We start from the raw sequence: 24,203 nt of genomic DNA on the forward strand, positions 1-24,203 counted from the left end.
CCAGTAAAAAGAGATGAGAGTGAGGTGTGTTCCTTTCTCTGTGTTCCTTTCTCGCTCATCTGATCCATCCAGGTTCTGTCACCACTCCCCCTTATTTCCAAAAACGGGGAATTGGAACCCCCGCAGTTGCCCAGTTTCTTTACCCATTCCTATCTTGTCCCATCTAAACACCATCCCTCCCATATCTAGTTGCATTTCTCACTCTTCTCACTTATCACTCAGGTTCCAGAATCTGCAGCTTTTGTCTTGTCTCCATTTATTACCTTCTAATCTCTGTCTCTTCTCCACCTTCTCCTGACAAACCCCCTTCCACTCCTCACCTAGTTCTACCTATCACCAACTCTTGCCCCACCCCTGCCCTTACCTCTTTATTCTGGATATCTCTCCTCTACATTCTCAGTCCTAATTAAGATGCTCAACCCAAAATGTCAAAAATCTCCTTGTGCTGCCTGACCTGCTGAGTTGCTCTAACATTTTATTTTTTTTGCTCCAGATTCCAACAACTGTGATTGCAAAACCATTAGTTTGTTGTGAAAATCCATCTAGATCACTAATATTCTTCAGTGCCATCCTTGCCTGATTTTGCCTACTTGTGACTCTGGGTCTATGACAGTGCGGTTGCATTTTAAATGTTCCATGAAGTGGTCAAGCAAACCATACATTCAGAGCTAATTACGGGTGAGAGTTAAATGCTGGACACAAAGACAGAAACAGAAACAGGCCCTTTGGCCTCATTCGCCATACCGGCCATCAAGCTATTCGCATTTAGTTTTATATTTATTGACAAATTAATAGGTTTTTAAAAAATGAGCAGAGCTCCTGAGGCAGCAATGAATAAATCAAAGAATTCACCACCAATTCAAAGATTTCATAAGATTCCATTGCCATTAAATGCAGTAATGTTGACACTTTGTGGTCAGTGCGTGTGGTTCAGTCGTAATAGCCTTTCTGATATGTCACTAGTTCATGGGTTCAAGACACAAATATGTTCCTCACTACGGTGAAAAGTTCAACTCCAGCACTTCCCCACTAGTCCACCACTTCTCTGTCAACACAGGCCACATAATAAACTTGTTAGCAAAATTAAAACCCAGGGGATGTAGAAAGTGATGGAAGGATGGATATGAAATTGACTGAGCGATGGAAAAAGAAGGGTAATAGCAAACATTTAATTATTAGACTGGAGTGTACGGACTGGTGTTTCCCAGGACTTATCGGGGCTGGTTTTCCTTTTGTGATTTATCAATGATCCAAACTTGTATGATAAAACTCAGGCATATATTAAAGGGACGGAAATCATTAGACATCAGAGAGACAGATTAAAATGGGCTCTGAATGGAGATTATATTAAATGCAGAGGTGATGAGTTACTTGAGAGGAAGATTAAGGAGACGCTGTATTATACTGTACATATGATATTGTATATTCTATATATAATGTATATACCATATTATACTGAAACTGTATTATACATATTTTAAAGTTGCAGAACCAGTGAGATTAGTGGGCGCATGACTAATTGAGAAGGCTATTATTGCAGTAACAAGACCTGTGTTTTATATAGAGTTATAAATCACCTTGACTAAAGTATAGCACCCTGCCGTGCCCTGGAACACACTGTATTAAAGAGCAGTGGATGTAGATCAAACAGTTATATTCAAAAGGGAGGAAATTAAACATTTATTAAAATATATGAAGAACTATTGCTGGTGTTTGTGGAAAGGGCAGGAGGTAAGAGCTGAAAGAGATTATGTACCTGAGAGCTACAAGGTCAGGTTGAGAAGTTTCACCATCTCAGGTTCTCCAGCTCTGGGAGCTTCATTCTTGAAATGGGGATGGAGATAAAACAACCAAAATGAGTTGGCATTTTGGCCGACGTATTTCCTTTCATTTCTGTAGAGTTGAAGCTCATTCTATTTATTTTTTTGCTTGCTGTAAGCACTGTGACTGTTTCAATGTATATTTTCAGGCACAGAATCGGAGGATTGTGGCAAGGATGTGAGAAAGAAGATTGAAACAATGCGACTCATTAGAGAAGGTAATATTGGTCGAGGAGCGTTAAAAGTAGGGGTGGGGACTGACAGGTAGCAAAGTTACAGGAATGATCATAACAATATTTACCTACCCCTAGCTTTATTTATGTGTACTAGCTATTTTGACCTCTGTTTCAGACATGCCAATCTTTGGTCACTGTCCAGCCCATGATGAATTCTTCCTTGTGGTGTGTAACCAGTGTGGACAAGTAGTTAAACCTCAGGCATTTCAGATGCACTGTGGTAAGTGATTTTGCAACTGAGCATTGTTAGATCTTTTTCAGAAGGCACAAGAAAGCATGACGATTCTTGAATCTTATTGCCCAGAGCCACACTTTATTAAAGTACCTCAGCTTGGCTTCAGCTCTCACCTTCACTAAATTTAGGGCTGGGAATATTCAAATTGGCCAAATCTTGGGCCTTGGGTGGATGGTCACAGGAGCAATGAAGAGACTCTTCCAATTTTAATGTTTTTGTTTCCTCCCTATTAAGTAGTGCAGCAGCTCAGTTGACAACTTTAGCAAGGACTATTGCTGCACTAAGTTCAGTGATCCTAATTCTGTAAGTAATCCCAACATGCTGTCCCTGGATAACAGACGGTTTCTGTTTTTACAGATATCTGAAAGTTCATTTAGACTGGAAAATAAAAGTTGAGAAATGTACAAACGTCACTCAGTTTCTCCACTATGTTGTCATATATCAATAGCTTAGAAGACTAATAAGAAAGAACAATTATTAAGTATGGAGAAAGAGTGGGAACGAGTTCTGCCCTTCATAACAACAAATGTTTGTATGTGTGTTGGACTATTGAATTTAATAATATTACGGGAGCTCGTTCACATGTAGGGGTATACATAAGTCACATGGTCTCCTAATTTGAGGAAGGACATTCTTGCTATTGAAGGAGTGCAGCGTAGGTTCACCAGGTTAATTCCCGGGATGGCGGGACTTACATATGAGGAAAGAATGGGTTGACTGGGCTTGTATTCACTGGAATTTAGAAAGATGAGAGGGGATCTTATAGAAACATATATAATTCTTAAGGGATTGGACAGGCTAGATGCAGGAAAAATGCTCCCCATGTTGGGGGAGTCCAGAACCAGGGGTCACAGTTTAGGAATAAGGGATAGGCCATTTTGGACTGAGATGAGGAAAAACTTTTCCACCCAGAGAGTTGTAAATCTGTGGAATTCTTTGCCACAGAAGGCAGTGGAGGCCAATTCACTGAATGTTTTAAGAGAGAATTAGATTTAGCTCTTAGGGTTAATGGAATCAAGGGATATGGAGAAAAAGCAGGAACGGGGTACTGATTTTGGATGACCAGTCATGATCATATTGAATGGTGGTCCTGGCCCGAAGGGCCGAATGGCCTACTCCTGCACCCATTTTGTATGTTTGTAACCCGGTGATGCCCTTAATTGGGCTTCATCTTTTAGCTGGAGCGTGACAATACTAAACTTGAGCTTTGGCATCTTTGATGATTCAAAGTAGTTTTTGGGAATCTTTTTTGTATTCCAGTTAATCAAAACCAGTCCGACATTTTATTTGTCCCCAGAAAGGATATATGCAGTATGAAGTTAAAGTATTCTTCTGATTTGAGTCGAAACATTTTGGGTGCTGGATGTAGGTCTTGTCCCTTGTGTATATTAGGCTAATGACACAATTTAGCCAACTTTAGGCATGCAGCTTACTGCCGTTGTGGACTACTCGTCAACTCTCACCAATAGCAGTTGCTTATCCCTGTGTAAAATCACTCTACCTCAATCAGTTTTGCTGAAACGCTCATTCCTATTTTGTTAATGCCACTCTCAACTATTTGTTCTTCTGGACGGTAAATTGGAGAATTGAAAATTAATTCAGCAATTCTGTGCTACATTGTTTAGTTTTTAGAGATACAGCATGGAAATGGGCCCTTTGGCCCACCGGGTTCATGCCGACCATCAATCACCCGTCCACACTAGCTCTATGTTATCCCACTTTCTCATCCGCTCCCTACACACAAGGGGCAATCTACAGTGGCCAATTAACCTACAAACCTACATGTCTTTGGGATGTGGACAAATCTGGAGCACACGGTCACAGTGCGAACATGCAAACTCCACACAAACAGCACCCGAGGTCAGGATGGAACCTGGGTTTCTGGCACTGAGGCTGTAGCTCTGTGCCGCCCATTGGATCCAGGTTTGGCAACAACCCTTCCTGATGTTTAAGTCCTTCCCTACTAAGCATCCCTTCAACCTTTTGAATTCTCTACATTCACCAATTCTGCCTCTTGTTTGATCCCAGATTTTAATTATTTCATCATAGCCCTTACTACTGCAGTTGTTTCCCATAAACTCTTGGCTTTTCTTCCTCTCCTGCTCATTATGTTGCTTGAAATCTATATCTAGCCAGGCCTGTGATCGAACTTATGTTGCAGAGTTAAATTTTGTTTGAAGTCATACAGGGTGGAAACAGGCCCTTTAGCCCAACTTGCCCACGCTAACCAACGTACTCCTTGTGTCCCACCTTCTTGTGTTTTGCCCATATCCTTTTAAATCCATTCCATCCATGTACCTACCCAAATGTTGTTGAAACATTATAATAGTGCCTGCCTCAACGACCTCCTCTGGCAGCTTGTTCCATGTACCTACCACCCTTTCTGTAAAAAAGAAAGCTGCCCCTCAGGTTCCTATCAAATCTTTCCCCCTTTCACCTTGAACCTATCTGGCTCTTGATTCCTTTACTGTGCATTTACCTTATCTATTCCTCTCATGATCTTGTATGCCTCTATAAGATCACCCCGCAACCTCCTGCGCTCCAAGGAGTAAAGTCTTAGCCAGCTTAACCTCTCCCTATAGCTCAGGCCGTCGAGTCCTGGTATCATCCTCGTGAACCTTATCTGCACTCTTTCCAGATTAATAACATGTTTCCCATAACAGGGTGACCAAAACCTCTAAACTCAACTTTGAAACTCAATACTCTCACTGACAAAAGCCAATCTGGGAAAGCCTTCTTTACCACCCTACTTAACTGTAACGCAATTGGGAAGGAACTGTACATCTGCACTCCTAGCTCTCTATACTCTGCACCACTCGCCAGAGCCCTGCCATTCACTGTGTATATTGCCCTGGTTAGTCCTCCCAAAATGTGACACTTTGCACTTATCTCCATTAAGCTCCATCAACCATTCATCAAATGATCAAGGTCGTTGTAATTTTTGACAGCCATCTTTGCTATCTATAATACACTTTAGTGTAATCTGCAAACTTATTAATCATGCCTTGCAAATTATTGATATAGATGACAAACAGCATTGGGCCCAGAAATGAGTTCCATCAGATGTGTCAGTATTACTGTTGAGTAACTACAGAGGAGCTGGCTAAAGTTGATTGGAAAGGGAGCGTGGCAGGAATGAGAGTGGAGTAGCAATGGTAGGAGTTTCTGGGAATAATTTGGAAGGCGTAGTATCTTTTCACCCAAATAGAGGAAGAAAGATTCTAGGGGGAGAATGAGGCGACCGTGGCTGACAAGAGAAGTCAAAGACAGCATAAAACTGAAAGAGAAGGCATATAATATTGCAAACATTAGTGGGAAACTAGAGGATTGGGAAGCTTTTAAAAAGCAACAGAAGGTAACTAAAAATGCAAAACGGGCAGAAAAGATGAAATATGAAGGTAAGCTAGTCAGTAATATAAAAGAGGATAGCAAAGGTTTCTTCAGATATATAAAGAGTAAGAAAGAGGCAAGAGTGAACATTGGACCACTGGAAAATGATGCTGGAGAAGTGATAATGAGGAATAAAGAAATGGCAGATGAATTGAATGTTTTTTTGCATCAGTCTTCACAGTGGAAGATGCCTGCAACTTGCCTGAAATTCAAGAAAGTCAGGGGGCAGGAGTTGCTATTACTAAGAGAAGGTGCTTAGTAAGCTGAAAGGTCTGAAGGTGGATATCTTACTTGGACCAAATGGACTACACCACAGGGTTCTGAAAGAGGTAGCTTTAGAGATTGTGGTGACCTTTCACGAATCACTAGAGTCAGGAGTGGCCTGAGAGGATTGGAAAATTGCAAATATTACTCTGCCCTTCAAGAAGGGAACGAAGCAAAAGAGGAGAAACTAAAGGCTGGTTAGCCTGACTTTAGTGGTTGGTAAGATTCCATTATAAAAGATGAGGTTCCATAGAATCAAATGATAAAATAGACTGAAGTCAGCATGGTTTTGTGAAGGGGAGATCTTGCCTGACAAGTCTGTTGGCATTCTTTGAGAAATGGTAAGATAGAAAAAGTACAGTGGATGTTGTTTACCAGGATTATTAGAAGGCTTTTGATGAGGTGCTGCACATGGGGCTGCTAAAGAAGATGAGAGCCCATGGATGCTAGAGATTCTCGCATGGATAGAAGGCTGGCTGAATGGCAGAAGGCACTGAGTGGGAATAAAGGGGGCTTTTTCTGGTTGCTGTCAGTGACGAGTGGAGTTCCGCATGGGTCGGTGCTGGGGCCGCTACTCTTCACGTTGTATATTAATGATTTGGATGAGGGAATTGAAGGCTTTGTTTGCAAGTTTGCAGATGATACAAAGATAGGTGGGGAGGGGCAGGTGGTATAGCGAAAACAGCACCTCAGCAGAAGGACTTGGATAGGTTGGTGGAGGGAGCAAAGAAGTGGCAGATGGAATACAGTGTAGCAATGTGTGTAGTCATGCACTTTGGTAGTAGGAATAAAGGCGTAGACTATTTTCTAAATGGTCAGAGAATGTTGAAAGCGGAGGTGCAAAGTGACTTTGGAGTGCTGTTACAGGATTCCCAAAAAGTTAATTTACAAGTCGAATCAGTAGTAAAGAAGGCAAATGCAATGTTCACATTTATTTCAAGAGGACTAGAATATAAAATCAGGGATGTAATGGTGAAGCTGTATAAGGCGCTGGTCAGACTGCATTTGAAATATTATGAGCAGTTTAGGGCCCCGTATCTGAGGAAAGATGTGCTGGCTCTGGAGAGGGTCCAGAGGAGGTTTAAGAGAATGATCCCAGGGGATAGAAACATAGAAACATAGAAAATAGGTGCAGGAGGAGGCCATTCGGCCCCCATCGAGCCAGCACCACCATTCATTGTGATCATGGCTGATCGTCCCCAATCAATAACCCGTGCCTGCCTTCTCCCCATATCCCTTGATTCCACTAGCCCCTAGAGCTCTATCTAACTCTCTCTTAAATCCATCCAGTGATTTGGCTTCCACTGCCCTCTGTGGCAGAGAATTCCACAAAAATTCACAACTCTCTGGGTGAAAAAGTTTTTTCTCGCCTCAGTTTTAAATGGCCTCCCCTTTATTCGAAGACTGGCCCCTGGTTCTGGACTCCCCCAGCATTGGGAACATTTTTCCTGCATCTAGCTTGTCCAGTCCTTTTATAATTTTGTATGTCTCTATAAGACCCCCTCTCATCCTTCTAAACTCCAGTGAATACAAGCCTAGTCTTTTCAATCTTTCCTCATATGACAGTCCCGCCATCCCAGGGATCAATCTCGTGAACCTACGCTGCACTGTCTCAATTACAAGGATGTCCTTCCTCAAATTAGGAGACCAAAACTGTACACAATACTCCAGATGTGGTCTTACCAGGGCCCTGTACAACTGCAGAAGAACCTCTTTACTCCTGTACTCAATTAAGACAGGGTTAAAATATAAAACAGAGCAGAAAAGCCAATTACCACCTTTTTGGGCTGATTATCAATTAATGTGCGAATTTACATTAAAATGTTATAAGTGTACAGTGACATCTTCACATTATTTTGTAATATCTGTTTTTACTTTGAAATGCACTAAAAGAGGCTTGAAACTGGTAATTTTGTGCGTCATTTTAAAAAACTCCCGTTCTACGCCTCTCGCAAACGCCTCTCGCAAACGGTCGGCTCTTTTCCTCTTTTTGATTTTTACCTCACTCACATGCCTGGGTGCAAGCTATCCAAGCAAAATATGAAGTTGTCATTAGTACCTTGCTACTTTGCTCATCCACCATTTAGTCGTAAGGGTGAGCTTCCAGGCTGTGCTCCAGTTGCTATTAAAATAAATGGCAAGTTAGGCGACTTCAGAGGACATTTAGGAGTTATGTTGATGAGGGACTGTAATCACATGAAGACAAGCAACGTAAATAGGGGGGGAATCCTTCCCAAAGTACATTAGTGAACAGGTTGGATTTTTATGCCATTCCCACCTTTTTATAGTCACTTCTGCTTCAACTTATCATTTTCATAATTTTTTTGGTAGGCATGTATTTCACAACAAGGGTTTAACAAAGATTTTACTGGCAACAAAATATATTTTAGTTTAAATTAGAGATACAGCGCGGAAACAGGCCCCTCGACCCACCGAGTCCGCGCCGACCAGCGATCTCCGAACACTAACGTTAACCTACATGCACTAGGAACAATTTACAATTTTTATCTAAGCCAATTAACCTACTGTAATGTCTTTAGAGCGTGGGAGGAAACCGGAGCACCCGGAGAAACCCACACAGGTTATGGGGAGAACATGCACACTCCGTACAGACAGCACCCGTAGTCAGGATCGAACCAGAACTAGGGGCCACAATCTTAGAATAAAGGGGAGGCCATTTAAAACTGTGAGAAAAAGCTTTTTCACCCAGAGAGTTGTGAATTTGTGGAATTCTCTGCCACAGAGGGCAGTGGAAGCCAAATCACTGGATGGATTTAAGAGAGAGTTAGATAGAGCTCTAGGGGCTAGTGGAATCAAGAGATATGGGGAGAAGGCAGGTACGGGTTATTGATTGGGGACGATCAGCCATGGTCACAATGAATCGAAGGGCCGAATGGCCTCCTCCTGCACCTATTTTCTATGTTTCTAACCCGGGTCTCGGGCTGTAAGGCAGCAACTCTTCTGCTGCGCCACCGTGCCGCCCTTTTTGAAGTGTAGTTACAGCGGTAATTAAGAAATGAAATAGTCAGATTGCTTCGCATTGACAACAATGTGATAGTGACTGTTTTAGTGATAGTCAAAATGTAATGATGTCGATCGAAGAATTAAGAGCAGCCATAACACTAAGAAGATTTTACTTTAGTTTATTGTCATGTTTATCAGGGTACAGTGAGTCATCCACAGTGTATAGTTACAGGATAAAGGGAATGTGTAGGAAAGAACTACAGATGCTGGTTTAAATCGAAGGTAGATACAAAATGCTGGAGTAACTCAGCGGGTCAGACAGCATCTCTGGAGAGAAGGAATGGGTGACGTTTCGGGTCAAGACCCTTCTTCAGACTGGGTGATGTTTCGGGTCGAGACCTTCAGACATAAAGGGAATAACGTAAATAATGTTTAATGCAAGTTAAAGCCAATAAAGTCCAATCAAAGATAGTCCTGGGGGTCCCCAATGAGGTAGATCGTAGTTCAGGACTGATCTCGAGTTGTGGTAGGATGGTTCAAGTTCCCTGAAAATAGCTGGGAAGAGACTGATTGGATTTCTGGCTTTAGTTCAGATTTCTATGGGACCATTTCTACCAGCCTAACACAAACTTTGTGAAAATTGCAGCTCTGACAGTTTCACACTCCTATCAGGGAATATCAGCATGAAATGTATCCTGAAATGAGTCTGAACCTCCTGGCCTTCTGACTCAGGCGAGAGCTGCCACTGAATCGAGGGAGAGTATCATTTCTAAATTTGCCCTTGGTGCAATTTTATATGAAGTCTCCGATTTGAGTATCTAAATAAATTGGATTTCTTGCAGAGAGAAGACACGGGTCTCTGAACAAATTGTCAGCACGGAAATCGCCCGCCTTGACGTCCACAAACTCCATCCTGCAGAAATCACGATGTAACAGTGTTCAAACTGCAGTTACCTCCAACCATGGCATCAGATCCTCCAAAGAGAAGCTGCACAGCCCTGGTAACATGGTGCTACAGTTAGATGTGCCTTCAAAGGGACCAAAAGAAAATATGTGGTAATTTTAATTTTCTTTTTTTTACCTTTATCCAATGGGGAAAAAAGTGAGATTACCAGTATTGAATGTTGAAGGCTAACCGTAGATAAAAAGCTGGGATATTCTCCTGAGCAACAAAGATTAAAATCAGATTCACTGCCAAGTAGTAACACTGAAAGAGCAAATGGGGAACTGATTCCAATGACGGCACGGTAGCGCAGCGGTAGAGTTGCTGCTTTACAGCGAATGCAGCGCCGGAGACTCAGGTTCGATCCTGACTACGGGTGCTGCACTGTAAGGAGTTTGTACGTTCTCCCCGTGACCTGCGTGGGTTTTCTCCGAGATCTTCGGTTTCCTCCCACACTCCAAAGACGTACAGGTATGTAGGTTAATTGGCTGGGTAAATGTAAAAATTGTCCCTAGTGGGTGTAGGATAGTGTTAATGTACGGGGATCACTGGGCGGCACGGACTTGGAGGGCCGAAAAGGCCTGTTTCCGGCTGTATATATATGATATGATATGATATGACAGGAGCCAGATTGGACAGTAAGATATAAGAAAAGTAAATGCTAGGAACACTTAGCTGTTCAGGCAGCAGATGTGGAGAGATTACTAAATACTAATTCTTCAGATTAGTGACCTTTTTCACCTGATCTAGTAAAAGAAAGATACATCGATATTTTAAATTGCAGAGAAAGATGGTGAGAACAAATCAAGTGCATAGTAGGAGACCAAGAAACTTCAGGGGACAGAGATGCTGTTAAAGAAATGGTCGCAATTTTAACTGTCCTATCTGGAAGAAGTGTAAATAATAATAATAATAATCCTTTATTCGTCCCACAACGGGGAAATTTGCAGGGTTACAGCAGCAAAGTGAATAGCAAAAATAAATAAGCATTCAATAAAAATAGAGGGAATTGTGTTGGAACATAGGAGAAGAAAATAATTGCTGGACAAAATTGAACACTGGAAAAGCCCAGCAGGTCAAGCAGCTTCAATGAAAGCAAACATTGAGTAAACATTATAAGTTGATGCCCTAATTTCAGCACGAGCCAGTTCTGATTCAAACTGAAATGGGGGTGTCTGAAATTATTGTAGTTGGTGTTGCACTCCAAGATGCCGTTTCTGAAGTTTATACTGGTCGTTGTAGGAACAATAATAAAGAGGCTAAAAAGTAAGAAATCAGAATGGGATTGCAATGGGAAATTAAGGTGACAGGTAACTACGAACGCAGGATCAGCTTGCCAGATTGACTGGCGATATTCTGCAAAGTAGGGGAGGTGAACACGGAGCCAGAAGGAAAATGTATCCACAGTATTTGATCTGGAATGTACTGCTTGAAAGCTTAGTGGAATCTGGTTTAGTAGGTACTTTCAAAAGATAAGTATGTGAAGCCAGAAAATTGGTAGCAGTATGGTCAGCATGTGGATAATAGACCAGATAGTCTTGTGTTGTAAGATCCGAGTGATCATGGCACGTAGCAGTGTTTGGTGACTCTCTTCTCTGAAAGTATTTAGTTGGAGCTCAGTAATGAGCTTAACTCTCCCTGGTGGGGACTGAAAGTAACCAGGCTGGAAGGTAAACTGTATATTGACTTTTGTTGAAAGATGTTTTGAGCATGAGTAAACATGCCTTACTGAAATTATATAGGGCCCTTGTGAGAGCAAACTGGGCGTATATATTCCAGAGTTTTGAAGAATGAGAAGCAATCTCACAGATTGGTTGCTTTCTGGATGTTAAAGGAATTGGGGAATATGGGATTAGTGACCATTGGTACCATTGTGTATGAGACTGATTCTATCTTTGCTTTACTTTCATGTGGATGAACTCTTCAACCACAAAGATTGGGATTTGCTGCAGTTTTTCTATCTGGGCGAATAGCTTATGAACCCTTACCATGGAGATTTAGGCAAAAACAAGTGTGGACTGAACTGGATAGCTGTAATTTATTCACCAACTTACTGTTCTCTTCCTTCCAGCTTGTTTGTTCCCGTGGTAAACCTTGAAAAGATCCCATCTCTTGGAAAGACAGAGAGTTCCTGCATCAAACTGACTGCCAAGCCTCCTGCTGTTTCACCCTCCTCTCCTGAACCCATCTCCCCCTCTGAGAAACCCAGCATGGCCCTTGTCTTTGATTCCATGCCAAAGACGGGTGCAGCAAACGCAATCCCAAAAGCAGCTGATCTCTCATTCCCAGCTCTGGTGATTCAGAATGGTAAAGGTGAGAGGCCGCCCATGCTGGAAGAACCAGTAACCAATAACAGGAGGAACAACCATAAAGTCCACAGGAGGATAATTGGTGAGTATAAAGTTGAGTCCCTGTGCCCATCCCAAAACTAGCAATCTAATGAATGGCAACTGTTGGCGAATATGCATGGAGGAAACTGGAGGCAGATGGAAAGTTGAATATTGGTCTATTGGTGGTATTTATAGTTGACTTCAACAATGCATTTTGTTCACTGATTTTAAGATTACATTTCAGTGACGTGTATGCTGGGCAGTGGAGTGGTCGCCCACCTAATATATAGAACGTACAGCAGTACAGCGTAGGATCAGGCCATTCGGCCCTCAGTGTCTTATCTGCCTACACATAGTCATAGTGTACAGAAACGGGCCCCTTGGCACAACTTGCCTATGCCAACCAAGATGCCCCATCTATGCTAGGCCCACTTGCCCACGTTAGAGTCATATGACATGGAATCAGGCTCTTTGGCCCAACTTGCCTGCACCTGGCACATATCCCACTAAATCATTCCTATCCATGTACCTGTCCAAATGTCTTTTTAAATGTTGTTATAGTACTGGCCTCAACTACCTCCCCAGGCAGCTAGTTCCATATACCCACCACCTCAGTGTGGAAAAGGTTACCCCTCAGGTTCCTATTAAATAGAACAGTGCAGCACAGGAAAGGGCCCTTTGGCCCACAATGTTTGTGCCGAATATAATGCCATGTTAAACTGATCTCATCTCCCTGTACATGATCCATATCCCTCTATTCCTTGCATTTCCACGAGTCTGTCTAAAAGCCTCTTAAACACCACTCTTGATTCTGCCTCCACCACCCCTGGCAACGTGTTCCAGGCCCCCACCACTCTGTGTCAAAAAAAACTTGTGCCCCACACATTTCCATTAAACTATTCCTCTTTCACTTTTTGGCGATGCCCTCTAGTGTTGGACATTGTCACCTTGGGGAAATAGAATCTGGCTGCACTATCGATGCCTCTCGTAATTTTATGTACTGAAGTCTTCCTTCAACCTCTGACATTCCATAGAAAACCATCCACGTTTATCCAACCTCGCTCTTCTAACTGAAATCCTCTAATCCAGGTAAACCTCCTCTCCACATTCTCCCAAGCATCCACGTCCTTCCTGTAATTGGGGGCGACCAGAACTGTAAGCAGTACTCTACGACTTCCTGACTCTAACACTCAATGTCCCTCGGAATGACAGCAAGCATATCGTACGCCTTCTTTACCACCCTTTCTACTTGTGCTGCCACCTCCAGTGAGCTATGAACTTGGACTCCAAGATCCCTCTGCACATAAATGTTTTTAATGGTCTTGCCATTAACGGTATCCTCTCCCCTTCCATTTAAACTCCTAAAGTACAACACCTCACACTCGTTAAAGTACATCGGTCATTTCTCCACCCATTTCTGTGGCAGATCGATCCTCTGTATCTCCTGACTAAATTCCTCACTGCATACAACTCTGCCAATTTTGTTGTTGCCGGCAAAAACAACTCGCCGCTCTACATTTACGTTGGTCATTTATATATATATATAAACCAGAATGGCAGGGGGATGGCAGCAAATGAAAGGGCTGATGAGAAATGGTGGTTATGCCGTCGCGAAGGGGACCCGTGCTGGGGCCTCTGTTGTTTATGATACGCATTCATCGTCCTCCTATGGCTACCCTCACTAGCACGTGGCACCAGTAGTAATCCAGAGATTACCACCCTCAAGCTCCAAGCAAAATAACTGCAGATGCTAGTACAAATCGAAGGTATCACAAAATGCTGGAGTAACTCAGCGGGTCAGGCAGCATCTCTGGAGAGGGAATGGGTGACGTGTAGGAAAATAACTGCGGATGCTGGTACAAATCGTGTAGGAAATCAGTCTGAAGAAGGGTCTCGACCCGAAACGTCACCCATTCCTTCTCTCCAGAGATGCTGCCTGACCCGCTGAGTTACTCCAGCATTTTGTGTTAACCTCAAGGTCCTGCACTTTAACCTTTTGCCGAACTCATTCCTGCTCTCGCTACAAATCCCGACAGATCTTTTCTCTCTCACCTTAAACCTATGTCCTCTGGTTCTTGATTCCCCTTCTATAGATAAGACTTGTGCATTCACCATATCTATTACCCTCATGATCTTATGCATCTCTATAAGATCACGCCTTAGCCTCCAGCACTTAAAAAAATGAAGTCCTCGTCTTGCCCAACCTCTCCCCATAGCTCAAGCTCTCGATTCCTGGTAATATTCTTGTACATCTTCTCTGCATTCTTTCTTGCTTAATGATATCCTTCCTACAACAGGGTGACCAAAACTAAACACTATACGCCAGACATTTCTAATATAGCATCCCAACTTCAATACTTAATACCTTGACTAATGAAAAGCAATGTACCAAAAGCCTTCTTCACCACCCTGTCTACCTACGGTGACACTTTTAGGTAACTGTGTACCTGTAGTCGTAGATTCCTTTGCTCTATCACACTCACATGGCCCTGTCAGTCAATGCCCTGGTTTCCTGTCCTGGTTTGACTTCCCAAAATACAACACCTCACATTTACCTGCATTAAACTCCATTAACCAGTCCTCGGCCCACTTCAGATTAGAGATACAGTCCACACCTTATACATCAGCGAGACAAAGCATAGACCGGGCGATCGTTTCGCTGAACACCTTCACTCAGTCTGCCTTGGCCTATGTGATTTCTCGGTTGCCAAACACTGGAATTCCCCTTCCCATTCCTGCACTGACCTTTCTGTCCTGGGTCTCCTCTGTTATCAGAGTGAGGCCAAATGCAAATTGGAGGAACAGCTCCTCATATTTTGCTTGGGCAGCTTGCCACCCAGCGGTATGAATATTGACTTCTCTAACTTCAAGTAGCCCTTGCATCCCCTCTCTCTTTCTGTCCTTCCTCCACCCCGTCGTCCTATTGAGTTTCATTGTCTGTATTACTCGTTATCACCTTCAACACAGCCAACAATGGACCGTTTCCTTGATTATCGTTACTTTTTGCATTTCTTTAATTCATTTGTTCTATATCTTTCTATATCACCATCTCTGCACCATTTCCTCAACTTGCACATACTTCCTATAATGAAGTGACCAGAACTGCATGCAATACTCAAAGTGCAGCCTAACGAGTGTTCTATAGAGCTGCAGTCTGACTTCCTGATGCTTATACTCATTGCCTCGACCAATGAAGGCAAGTGTAATATTAGACTTCTTCACTGGAATCAACATAATATGGGTGGCAAATGCTTCCAAGATGTATTAAATTCTGGTTATGTGCAGAGTAATTTGATGAAGTGGTATAGAGGGAGCTTTATTTATTTCTGATCTCATTTTTATCTGCCCTGACTATTTCATGTGACAATATAGGGAGAGCATTGGTCTATTTAATCCATGGGAAATCTCCCGTGATTGTTTCATAAAGCTTGTTGAGAGTGTCCACACTCTGAATGTTCTAGCGTTTGATGAGGTGGGGTTTTTTCTGTATCTAACCAATGTTGCTGGCCGGTTTTTGATTGTACAATGTAGATAGAGCTTTCACCTTGTGCTGTAATTGTCTTGTGAGAGTCTGTTCCATCGGTACAGAGGAATTATTACGCCGTCTCCAACTTTATCTGTGCTCAGAGAAAAATGCAAATTCTCAAAGAAAAGTAACAGGAGAAAAGTAGTAGGAGAAAGGTAACAGGGACGGATAACTGAGAAATGGAGTGGCTGCAATATCTGTGCCCTTCATAATTATCCAAAAGGTGCTGGAGTGACTCAGCAGTCAGGCTGCAACTCTGGAGAACGTAAATAGGTGATGTTTCGGATAGTGGTGGGGCAAGAGGGAAGCTGAAAGAGAAGTGGGGGCAGGACAAAGCCTGGCAAGTGATAGGTGGATACAAGTGAGGGGCGGGGGGGGGGGGGGGTTGATTGGCAGATGGTTGGATAAGGCTAGAGATGAAAAGCAAAAAGTGTGAGATTAGGATAGGAGGCACAAATTGTGCAGCCAATGGAAGGTATATAAGTTTTAGGAGCAGAATAAGGCCATTCGGCACATCAAAACTGCCATTCTATCATGGCTAATCTATCTTTCCTCTCAACTCCATTCTCCTGCCTTTGCCCCATAACCCCTGACACTCTTACCAATCAAAAATCTCAATCTCCGCCTTAAAAATATCTTGATGGCTCCACAGCCGTCTGTGGGTATATGTGGAAAAGGGATTGGGGGAGGGGGAGTGGAGAAATGGGTGTGATTCCATGTGGGGTACAGGGAAGAGGGGGGTAGGAAGATGGGGCGGGGGGGAAGAGGGGTTGTTTGTAGGCTAGTTACCTAAAGTTGGAGATTTCAATGTTGTACCGTTCATATCTTGGGCACCGTAACCCACCCAAGTGGAATATGCGGTGCTGTTCCTCCAGTTTGGGTGCGGCCTCACTCTGGCAAAGGAGGAGGTCTAGGTCAGAAAGGTCATCATGTGAAGGGAAGGGGAGTTAAACTGGTTAGAAACCAGGAGATCCAGCAGTCCTTGGCAGACCGAGAGCAAGTGTTCTACGAAATGGTCGCCTAGTCTACGCTTGGTGTTCCCGATGTAAAGGAGGCCACATCGGGAACACTGAATGCAGTTGATGAGATTAGAGGAGGTGCTCATGAACCACTGTCTCACCTGGGGTCCCTGGATGGATGTGATGTGACCTGCTGAGTTACTCCAGCATTTTGTGTCTGTCGTAGGTATATGGACAAGTGTCCCATCTCCTGTGGTTGATTTGTACCTGGGGAGGGGGTGATTTTGGTGGGAAGGGGCGAGTGATCAAGGAGTTCCGGATGCAACGGTCTCTGAGGAAGGTGGAAAGGGTCGGAGCTGGGAAGACATGACTGGTGGTAGGATCAGGTTGAAACTGTGGGAAATAGAAACATAGAAAATTGGGTCAAGAGGAGGCTTTTTGGCCCTTCGAGCCAGTACCGCCATTCATTGTGATCATCCACAATCAGTAACCCGTGCCTGCCTTCTCCCCATATCCCTTGATACCGCTAGCCCCTAGAGCTCTATCTGACTCTCTTTTAAATTCATCCAGTGAATTGGCCTCCACTGCCTTCTGTGGCAGAGAATTCCACAAATTCACAACTCTCTGCGTGAAAATGTTTTTTCTCATCTCAGTTTTAAATGGCCTCCCCTTTATTCTTAGACTGTGGCCCCTGGTTCTGGACTCCCCCAACATTGGGAACATTTTTCTTGCAACTAGCTTGTCCAGTCCTTTTATAATGTTATAGGTTTCTATAAGATCCCCTCTCATCCTTCTAAATTCCAGTGAATACAATAGACAATAGACAATAGGTGCAGGAGTAGGCCATTCAGCCCTTCGAGCCAGCACCGCCATTCAATGCGATCATGGCTGATCACTCTCAATCAGTACCCCGTTCCTGCCTTCTCCCATACCCCCTCACTCCGCTATCCTTAAGAGCTCTATCCAGCTCTCTCTTGAAAGCATCCAACGAACTGGCCTCCACTGCCTTCTGAGGCAGAGAATTCCACACCTTCACCACTCTCTGACTGAAAAAGTTCTTCCTCATCTCCGTTCTAAATACAAGCCCAGTCTTTCCAATCTTTCCTCATATGGCAGTCCCGCCAACCCGGGGATTAACCTCGTGAACCCACACTGCACTGCCTCAATAGCAAGGATGTCCTTCCTCAAATTAAGAGACCAAAACTGTACACAATACTCCAGATGTGGTCTCATCAGGGCCCTGTACAACTGCAGGACCTCTTTACTTCTGTACTCAAATCCTTTCGTTATGAAGGCCAGCATGCCATTAGCTTTCTTCACTGCCTGCTGTACCTGCATGTTTACTTTCAGTGACTGGTGTACAAGGACACCCAGGTCTCGTTGCATTTCCCTTTTTCCTAATGTGACACAATTGAGATAATAATCTGCCTCCTTGCTCTTGCCGCCAAAGTGGATAACCTCACATTTATCTACATTATACTGCATGTGCCAAGCATCTGCCCACTCACTCAACCTGTCCAAGTCACCCTGCAACCTCCTAGCATCCTCTTCGCAGTTCACACTGCCACCCAGCTTTGGATCATCTGCAAATTTGCTAGTGTTATTTTTAATCCCATCATCTAAATCATTAATATGTATTGTAAATATTTGCGGCCCGAGCATCGATACTTGCGGCACTCCACTCGCCACTGCCTGCCATTCTGAAAAGGACCCGTTTATTCCTGCTCTTTGTTTCCTGTCTGCCAACCGATTTTCTATTCATGTCAATACCCTACCCCCAATACCATGTGCTCTAATTTTGCCCACCAACCTCCTGTGTGGTACCTTATCAAAGGCTTTCTGAAAGTCCAGATACACTACATCCACTGGCATTCCTTCATCCATTTTGCTTCTCACATCCTCAAAAAATTCCAGAATGTGGGAGAATGATGTGCTGGATGTAGAGGCTGGAGTGGTTGATGGTAAAGATGAGGGGAATCTAACCTTGTTTTATCCGGTGGGAGGGGGAGAGAGAGCAGAACTACAGGACACAGGAGATGAGGGTGAGGGAACTGTCTATGACTGTTGGAGGGAATGCTTTTAATAAAGAATGAGTGCATCTCGAATGTCCTAGAATGGAAAGCCTCATCTTGAATGGAGCAGATGCGGTGGCGATGGGGAAATTAAGAGTTGGGGATGGCGTCTTTGCAAGAGGCAGGGTGGGAGGACGTGCAGTTTAGATAACTCTGCGAGTTGGTGGGTTTGCAGTGGGGAGACTATCGACTGACGTCTATCCTGGCCCGTCTGCCCTGACCCTTCTACATTGTCAGAGTGAGGCCACACACAAATTAGAGCAACAGCACCTCTTATTTTGCTTGGGTAGCTTTCAACGAATGGTACAAACATTGAATTCTCCAATTTTAGGTAACTAACCTACAAGCAACCCCCATTTCCCCTTCCTATCAGTTTGTATCCCTCTCTTCCCTGTACCCCACCTAGATTCACACCCAATTCTCCCCCTCCCCTTCCAGTTGTATCCCTTCCTGTGGCTGCATAATTCGCACCTATTCTTTACTTATCCTTTGTCCTTTCATCTCTGGCCTTTGTCAATTAACCACCCCTTGCCACCACCACCACCACCACCACCCCTTGCCACCACCACCACCACCACCACCCCTTGCCACCACCACCACAATCACTCTGAAGAAGGGTTACGACCCAAAACTTCACTAATCCCCATTCTGTAGTGATGCTGCCTGACCTGCTGAGATACTCCAGCACTTTACTTTCATGTACATCACCATCTGTAGTTTTTCTGTGTCTCCCTTATAATAAGTCGTCCTTAAATACAGGTGAGGTACCGGAAGACTGGAGGGTGGCAAATGCTGTGCCTCTTTTCAAGGAGGGCTGCAGGGAAAATGCTGGGAACTACAGTCCGGTGAGCTTAACATCTGTAGTTGGAAAGTTACTAGAGAGTTCTGAGGGATAGGATATACAGGCATTTGGATGGGCAAGGGCTGATTAGGGAGAGTCAGCATGGTTTTGTACGTGGGAGGTCGTGTCTCACAAATCTGATTGAGTTTTTGAAGACGTGACCAAAAAGGTTGATGAGGGCAGAGCTGTAGATGTTGTGTACATGGATTCAGTAAGGCGTTCGACAAGGTTCCGCATGGTAGGCTGCTCTGGAAGGTTAGATCGCATGGGATCCAAGGAGAGATAGCTGAATGGATAGCAAATTGGCTTCATGCAAGGAAGCAGAGGGTGATGGTGGAAGGTTGCTTCTCGGACTGGAGGCCTGTGACTAGTGGTGTGCCTCAGGGTTGGGTGCTGGGCCCGTTACTGTTTGTCATCTACATCAATGATTTGGATGAGAACAGACAGGGCAAGATTAGCAAGTTTGCTGATGATACAAAAGTTAGTGGTTTTGCAGAAGTGAAGATGGTTGTGAACGATTGCAGCAGGATCTGGATCGATTGGCCAGGTGGGTGGAGGAATGGTTGATGGAATTTAATACAGAGAAGTGTGGTGTTGCATTTTGGGACATCGAACAAGGGCAGGACCTACACAGTAAATGGTAGGCCTCTGGGTAGTGTTGTAGAGCAGAGGGATCTAGGAGTACAGGTGCATGGTTCCTTGAAGGTCGAGTTGCAGTGGATAAGGTGGTCAAAAAGGCTTTTGGCACTTTGGCCTTCATCAGTCAGAGTATTGAGTATAGAAGTCTGAAGAAGGATCTCGACCCGAAACGTCACCCATTCCTTCTCTCCTGAGGTGCTGCCTGACCTGCTGAGTTACTCCAGCATTTTGTGAATAAATACCTTCGATTTGTACCAGCATCTGCAGTTATTTTCTTACATAGAAGTTGGGAGGTCATGTTGCAGGTGTATATGACGTTGGTGAGACCACATTTAGAATATTGTGCTCAGTTCTGGGCACCATGTTGTAGGAAAGATATTGTCAAGCTTGAAAGGGTTCAGAAAAGATTTACGAGGATGTTGCCAGAACTAGAGGGTGTGAGCTATAGGGGGAGGTTGAGTAGGCTGGGTCTCTATTCCTTGGAGCACCGGAGTTTAGTTTAGTTTAGAGATACAGCGCGGAAACAGGCCCTTTCGGCCCACCGGGTCCGCGCCGACCAGCAATCCCCGCACATTAACACAATCCTGCACCCACTCGGGACAATTTTACATTTACCAAGCCAATTAACCTACATACCTGTATGTCTTTGGAATGTGGGAGGAAACTGAAGATCTTGGAGAAAACCCACGCAGGTCACGGGGAGAACGTACAAACTCCATACAGACAGCACCCGTAGTTGGGATCGAACCCGGTTCTCCAGCGCTGCATTCCCTGTAAGGCAGCAACTCTACCGCTGTGCATAGGTGTACAAAATCATGAGACGAATAGATCGGATAGATGAACAGAGTCTCTTGCCCAGAGTAGGGGAATCGAGGACCAGAGGACATAGGTTCAAGGTGACGGGGAAAAAATTTAGTAGGAATCCGAGGGGTAATTTTTTCGCACAAAGGGTAGTGGGTGTATGGAACAAGCTGCCAAATGAGGTAGTTGAGGCTGGGACTATCCCATCGTTTAAGAAACAGTACAGGTACATGGATAGGACAGGTTTGGAGGGATATGGACCAAGCGCAGGCAAGTGGGACTAGTGTAGCTGGGACATTGTTGGCCTGTGTGGGCAAGTTGGGCCGAAGGGCTTGTTTCCACACTGGATCACTCTAAGTCTCATTTTCTACAGCTCCCACTCCAAAAAACAAAATGACGGCTATTTATCAGAACCTTGCATTGAAGTAACTTTCACAACACTAAAATCCTTACTGTCTCTGCCTTGGTGTGTAACATCGTTTTGAAGACATTATCTTAGTATTGAACAATTACATATCAGTGGCTCAGTGGGCATCTCCTCCAGCCTCAGGACATAAGCTGCGGGCTGGGTGGCGCCAGTTGAATGCCTGCTGTTTTTGTGGATTTCTTTGGTTTGGACTCTATGACTAAGTGGGCCCAACCCTACTCCTGTCCGTTCTGTGGTGAGTAGGCCTGGTCCCGTCGCCCTGATGCAAGCCAGCATTCCCTTTTAGAAAGGACAGACCTAAGTGAGGCTTTGCTAAGCCAGGTTTAAGTCCGGACCAAACTCAGATCCTGGGGGGACAGGGCTTTCTCCATCGCTGCTCCCACCCTCTGGAACTCACTACCCCAAACCGTCAGAGACTCCTCCTCACTCACCACATTCAAAACATCACTGAAGTCTCACCTGTTCAGCACTGCCTTCAACCACTGACCGTCACCTCACCTTCTGTCTCCTTTTTCTGTTCGTTTACTTATTTATCTATTTATTTTCTTCTCTATGTTCTAGTAATCCCTGTAAAGCGTCTTTGAGTGTTTGAAAAGCGCTATATAAATGTAATGCATTATTATTATTATTATTATTAAGTTTATTATTGTCACCGAGGTACTGTGAAAAGCTTGCTATCCAAGCAGATCAGATAATACTATAAATAAATACAATCTATTCAAACTCGAGTACAATAGATGGAGCAGAGGAGAAGTACTTCTCTGCATTGTAGTGCATTGGTTCCGTGGACAAAGTGAATCAGGCACCCTAGCTTATGGAAGGAATGTTCAAAAGCCTGGTAACATAGGGGAAGAAGCTGTTCCTGAGTCTGATGGTGTGCACTTTCAAGCTTCTGTACCTTCTGCAACTCGGGTGCAGGGAGAAGAAGTCCTTGATTAAGTTGGCTGCTTTTCAATGCTGTGGTGAGTCAGTGGTGTGAAGTATGATCTGTGTGGTGGACTGGGCTGCATCTACTAGTCTCTGCAATTTCTTGCCGTCTTGGACAGAACTGTTCCCAAACCAAGCTGTGATGCAAAGCAGCAGCATGCTGTCTATGGTGCATCTATAGAAGTATCCTTCTCTAAACACATAGCATTGAAAAACCACCTTACTTGACTGACACCTGAAGAATGGCCTTAGCCCTGGTACCAGCAAGAGGGCTGTACCTGCAGACCTATCCCACTGTGAAGCATTGACGTTTTTTGACTGTACAGAGCTGAGCTCCACTTTGTCACACATATATCCTTGCAGACATTGCAGCTAGACGATGAGACTTTGAGTTGTGAGGAGAAAGCAGACTAAGAATTGATCTGCAGTTCCTATTGCTCTCAATCCTCCTTTACAAATTGCCTTAAAATGTATCACTTTAATCCAGGTGTTTATTTATTGACGGTCCAGGTTTTGTGTGATTACTTTGGTGAGGGGTCTTTGGATTAAAAGAACATTGAATGTAGGGTTGCCAACTGTCTCACTCCAAAATAAGGGACAAAAGGTGACGTCACCGCCCCACACCCAGCCAGCGGCCACGTGCTCCCACTCCACCAATGGCAGCTGCCCGGACCGGGAGGCGGGTTGCTACACAACCTCCGTTAGGCGGCACCCGGGCCTACACTGTCTGGGCCTACATTGGCCCCCGGGCCTAATAGGGGACAAGGCCAGTGCCATACGGGACAAACCAATTTCACCCAATATACGGGATGTCCCGGCTAATACAGGACAGTTGGCAACCCAAATTGAATGGCAGGGCTCTGGGAAGTGTTGTCATGCAGAGGGATCTCGGATTGCAGGTACATAGTTCTTTGAAAGTGGCGTCACAGGCAGACAGGGTGGTCAAAGGGCTTTCAGCACATCGGCCTTCATCAGTCAGAGTATTAAATATCGGAGTTGGGATGTTATATTACTGTTGTATAAACCTTTGGTGAGGCCACATTTGGAGTATTTTCTTCAGTTTTGGTCACCCTGCAATAGGAAAGATGTTATTAAGTTCGAAAGAGTGCATTGAAGATATACCGGGGTGGGCTGCCAGGACTTGAGGGCTTGAATTATAGGGGGAGATTGGGCAGCCTAGGAGTATTCCTTGGTGTGCAGGAGGAAGAGAGGTGATCTTATCTTATAAAGTTGTATGTTCATGAGGGGAATAGATAGCGTGGATCCAGTCTTTTAACCAGAGTAGGGGAAATCAAAAAGTAAAGTGCATAGGTTTGAGGTGAGAAGGGAAATATTTACTAGGAACCTGAGGGGCAACTACTTCACACAAGGGGTTTAGTTCAGAAACACAGAGTGGAAACAGTAGCGGTAGCGCAGCGGTAGAGTTGCTGCTTTACAGCGAATGCAGCGCCGGAGACTCAGGTTCGATCCTGACTACGGGTGCTGCACTGTAAGGAGTTTGTACGTTCTCCCCGTGACCTGCGTGGGTTTTCTCCGAGATCTTCGGTTTCCTCCCACACTCCAAAGACGTACAGGTATGTAGGTTAATTGGCTGGGTAAATGTAAAAATTGTCCCTAGTGGGTGTAGGATAGTGTTAATGTACGGGGATCGCTGGGCGGCACGGACTTGGTGGGCCGAAAAGGCCTGTTTCCGGCTGTATGTGTATGGTATATGGTATGGTATGGTATGACCCACTGAGTCCACACCGACCAGTAATCACCCGTTCACACTAGCCTATTTATCCCAGTTTTGCATGCTACACCATAGGAGCAACTTACAGAAGCCAGTT

General features: G+C 44.3%; 1 protein-coding gene across 2 annotated transcripts in view; it reads left to right on the forward strand.

Moving 5' to 3' along the window:
• The window catches only part of LOC144605378 (ataxin-7-like protein 1), a 79,757-nt gene that overhangs the window by 23,262 nt on the left and 32,292 nt on the right, over window positions 1–24,203 (forward strand). Inside the window, exons 2-5 of one of the 2 annotated variants that reach the window (XM_078420534.1) lie at window positions 1,970–2,038; window positions 2,172–2,276; window positions 9,752–9,965; window positions 11,924–12,243. In XM_078420534.1, coding sequence (XP_078276660.1) covers window positions 1,970–2,038; window positions 2,172–2,276; window positions 9,752–9,965; window positions 11,924–12,243 — 708 coding nt within the window. Of the gene's footprint in view, window positions 1–1,969; window positions 2,039–2,171; window positions 2,277–9,751; window positions 9,966–11,923; window positions 12,244–24,203 lie in introns of those variants that run through there. The other variant, XM_078420535.1, reaches the window with a different exon arrangement.

Source organism: Rhinoraja longicauda, chromosome 24 (genome assembly GCF_053455715.1).
Source record: "Rhinoraja longicauda isolate Sanriku21f chromosome 24, sRhiLon1.1, whole genome shotgun sequence".
Classification (NCBI taxonomy): domain Eukaryota; kingdom Metazoa; phylum Chordata; class Chondrichthyes; order Rajiformes; family Arhynchobatidae; genus Rhinoraja; species Rhinoraja longicauda.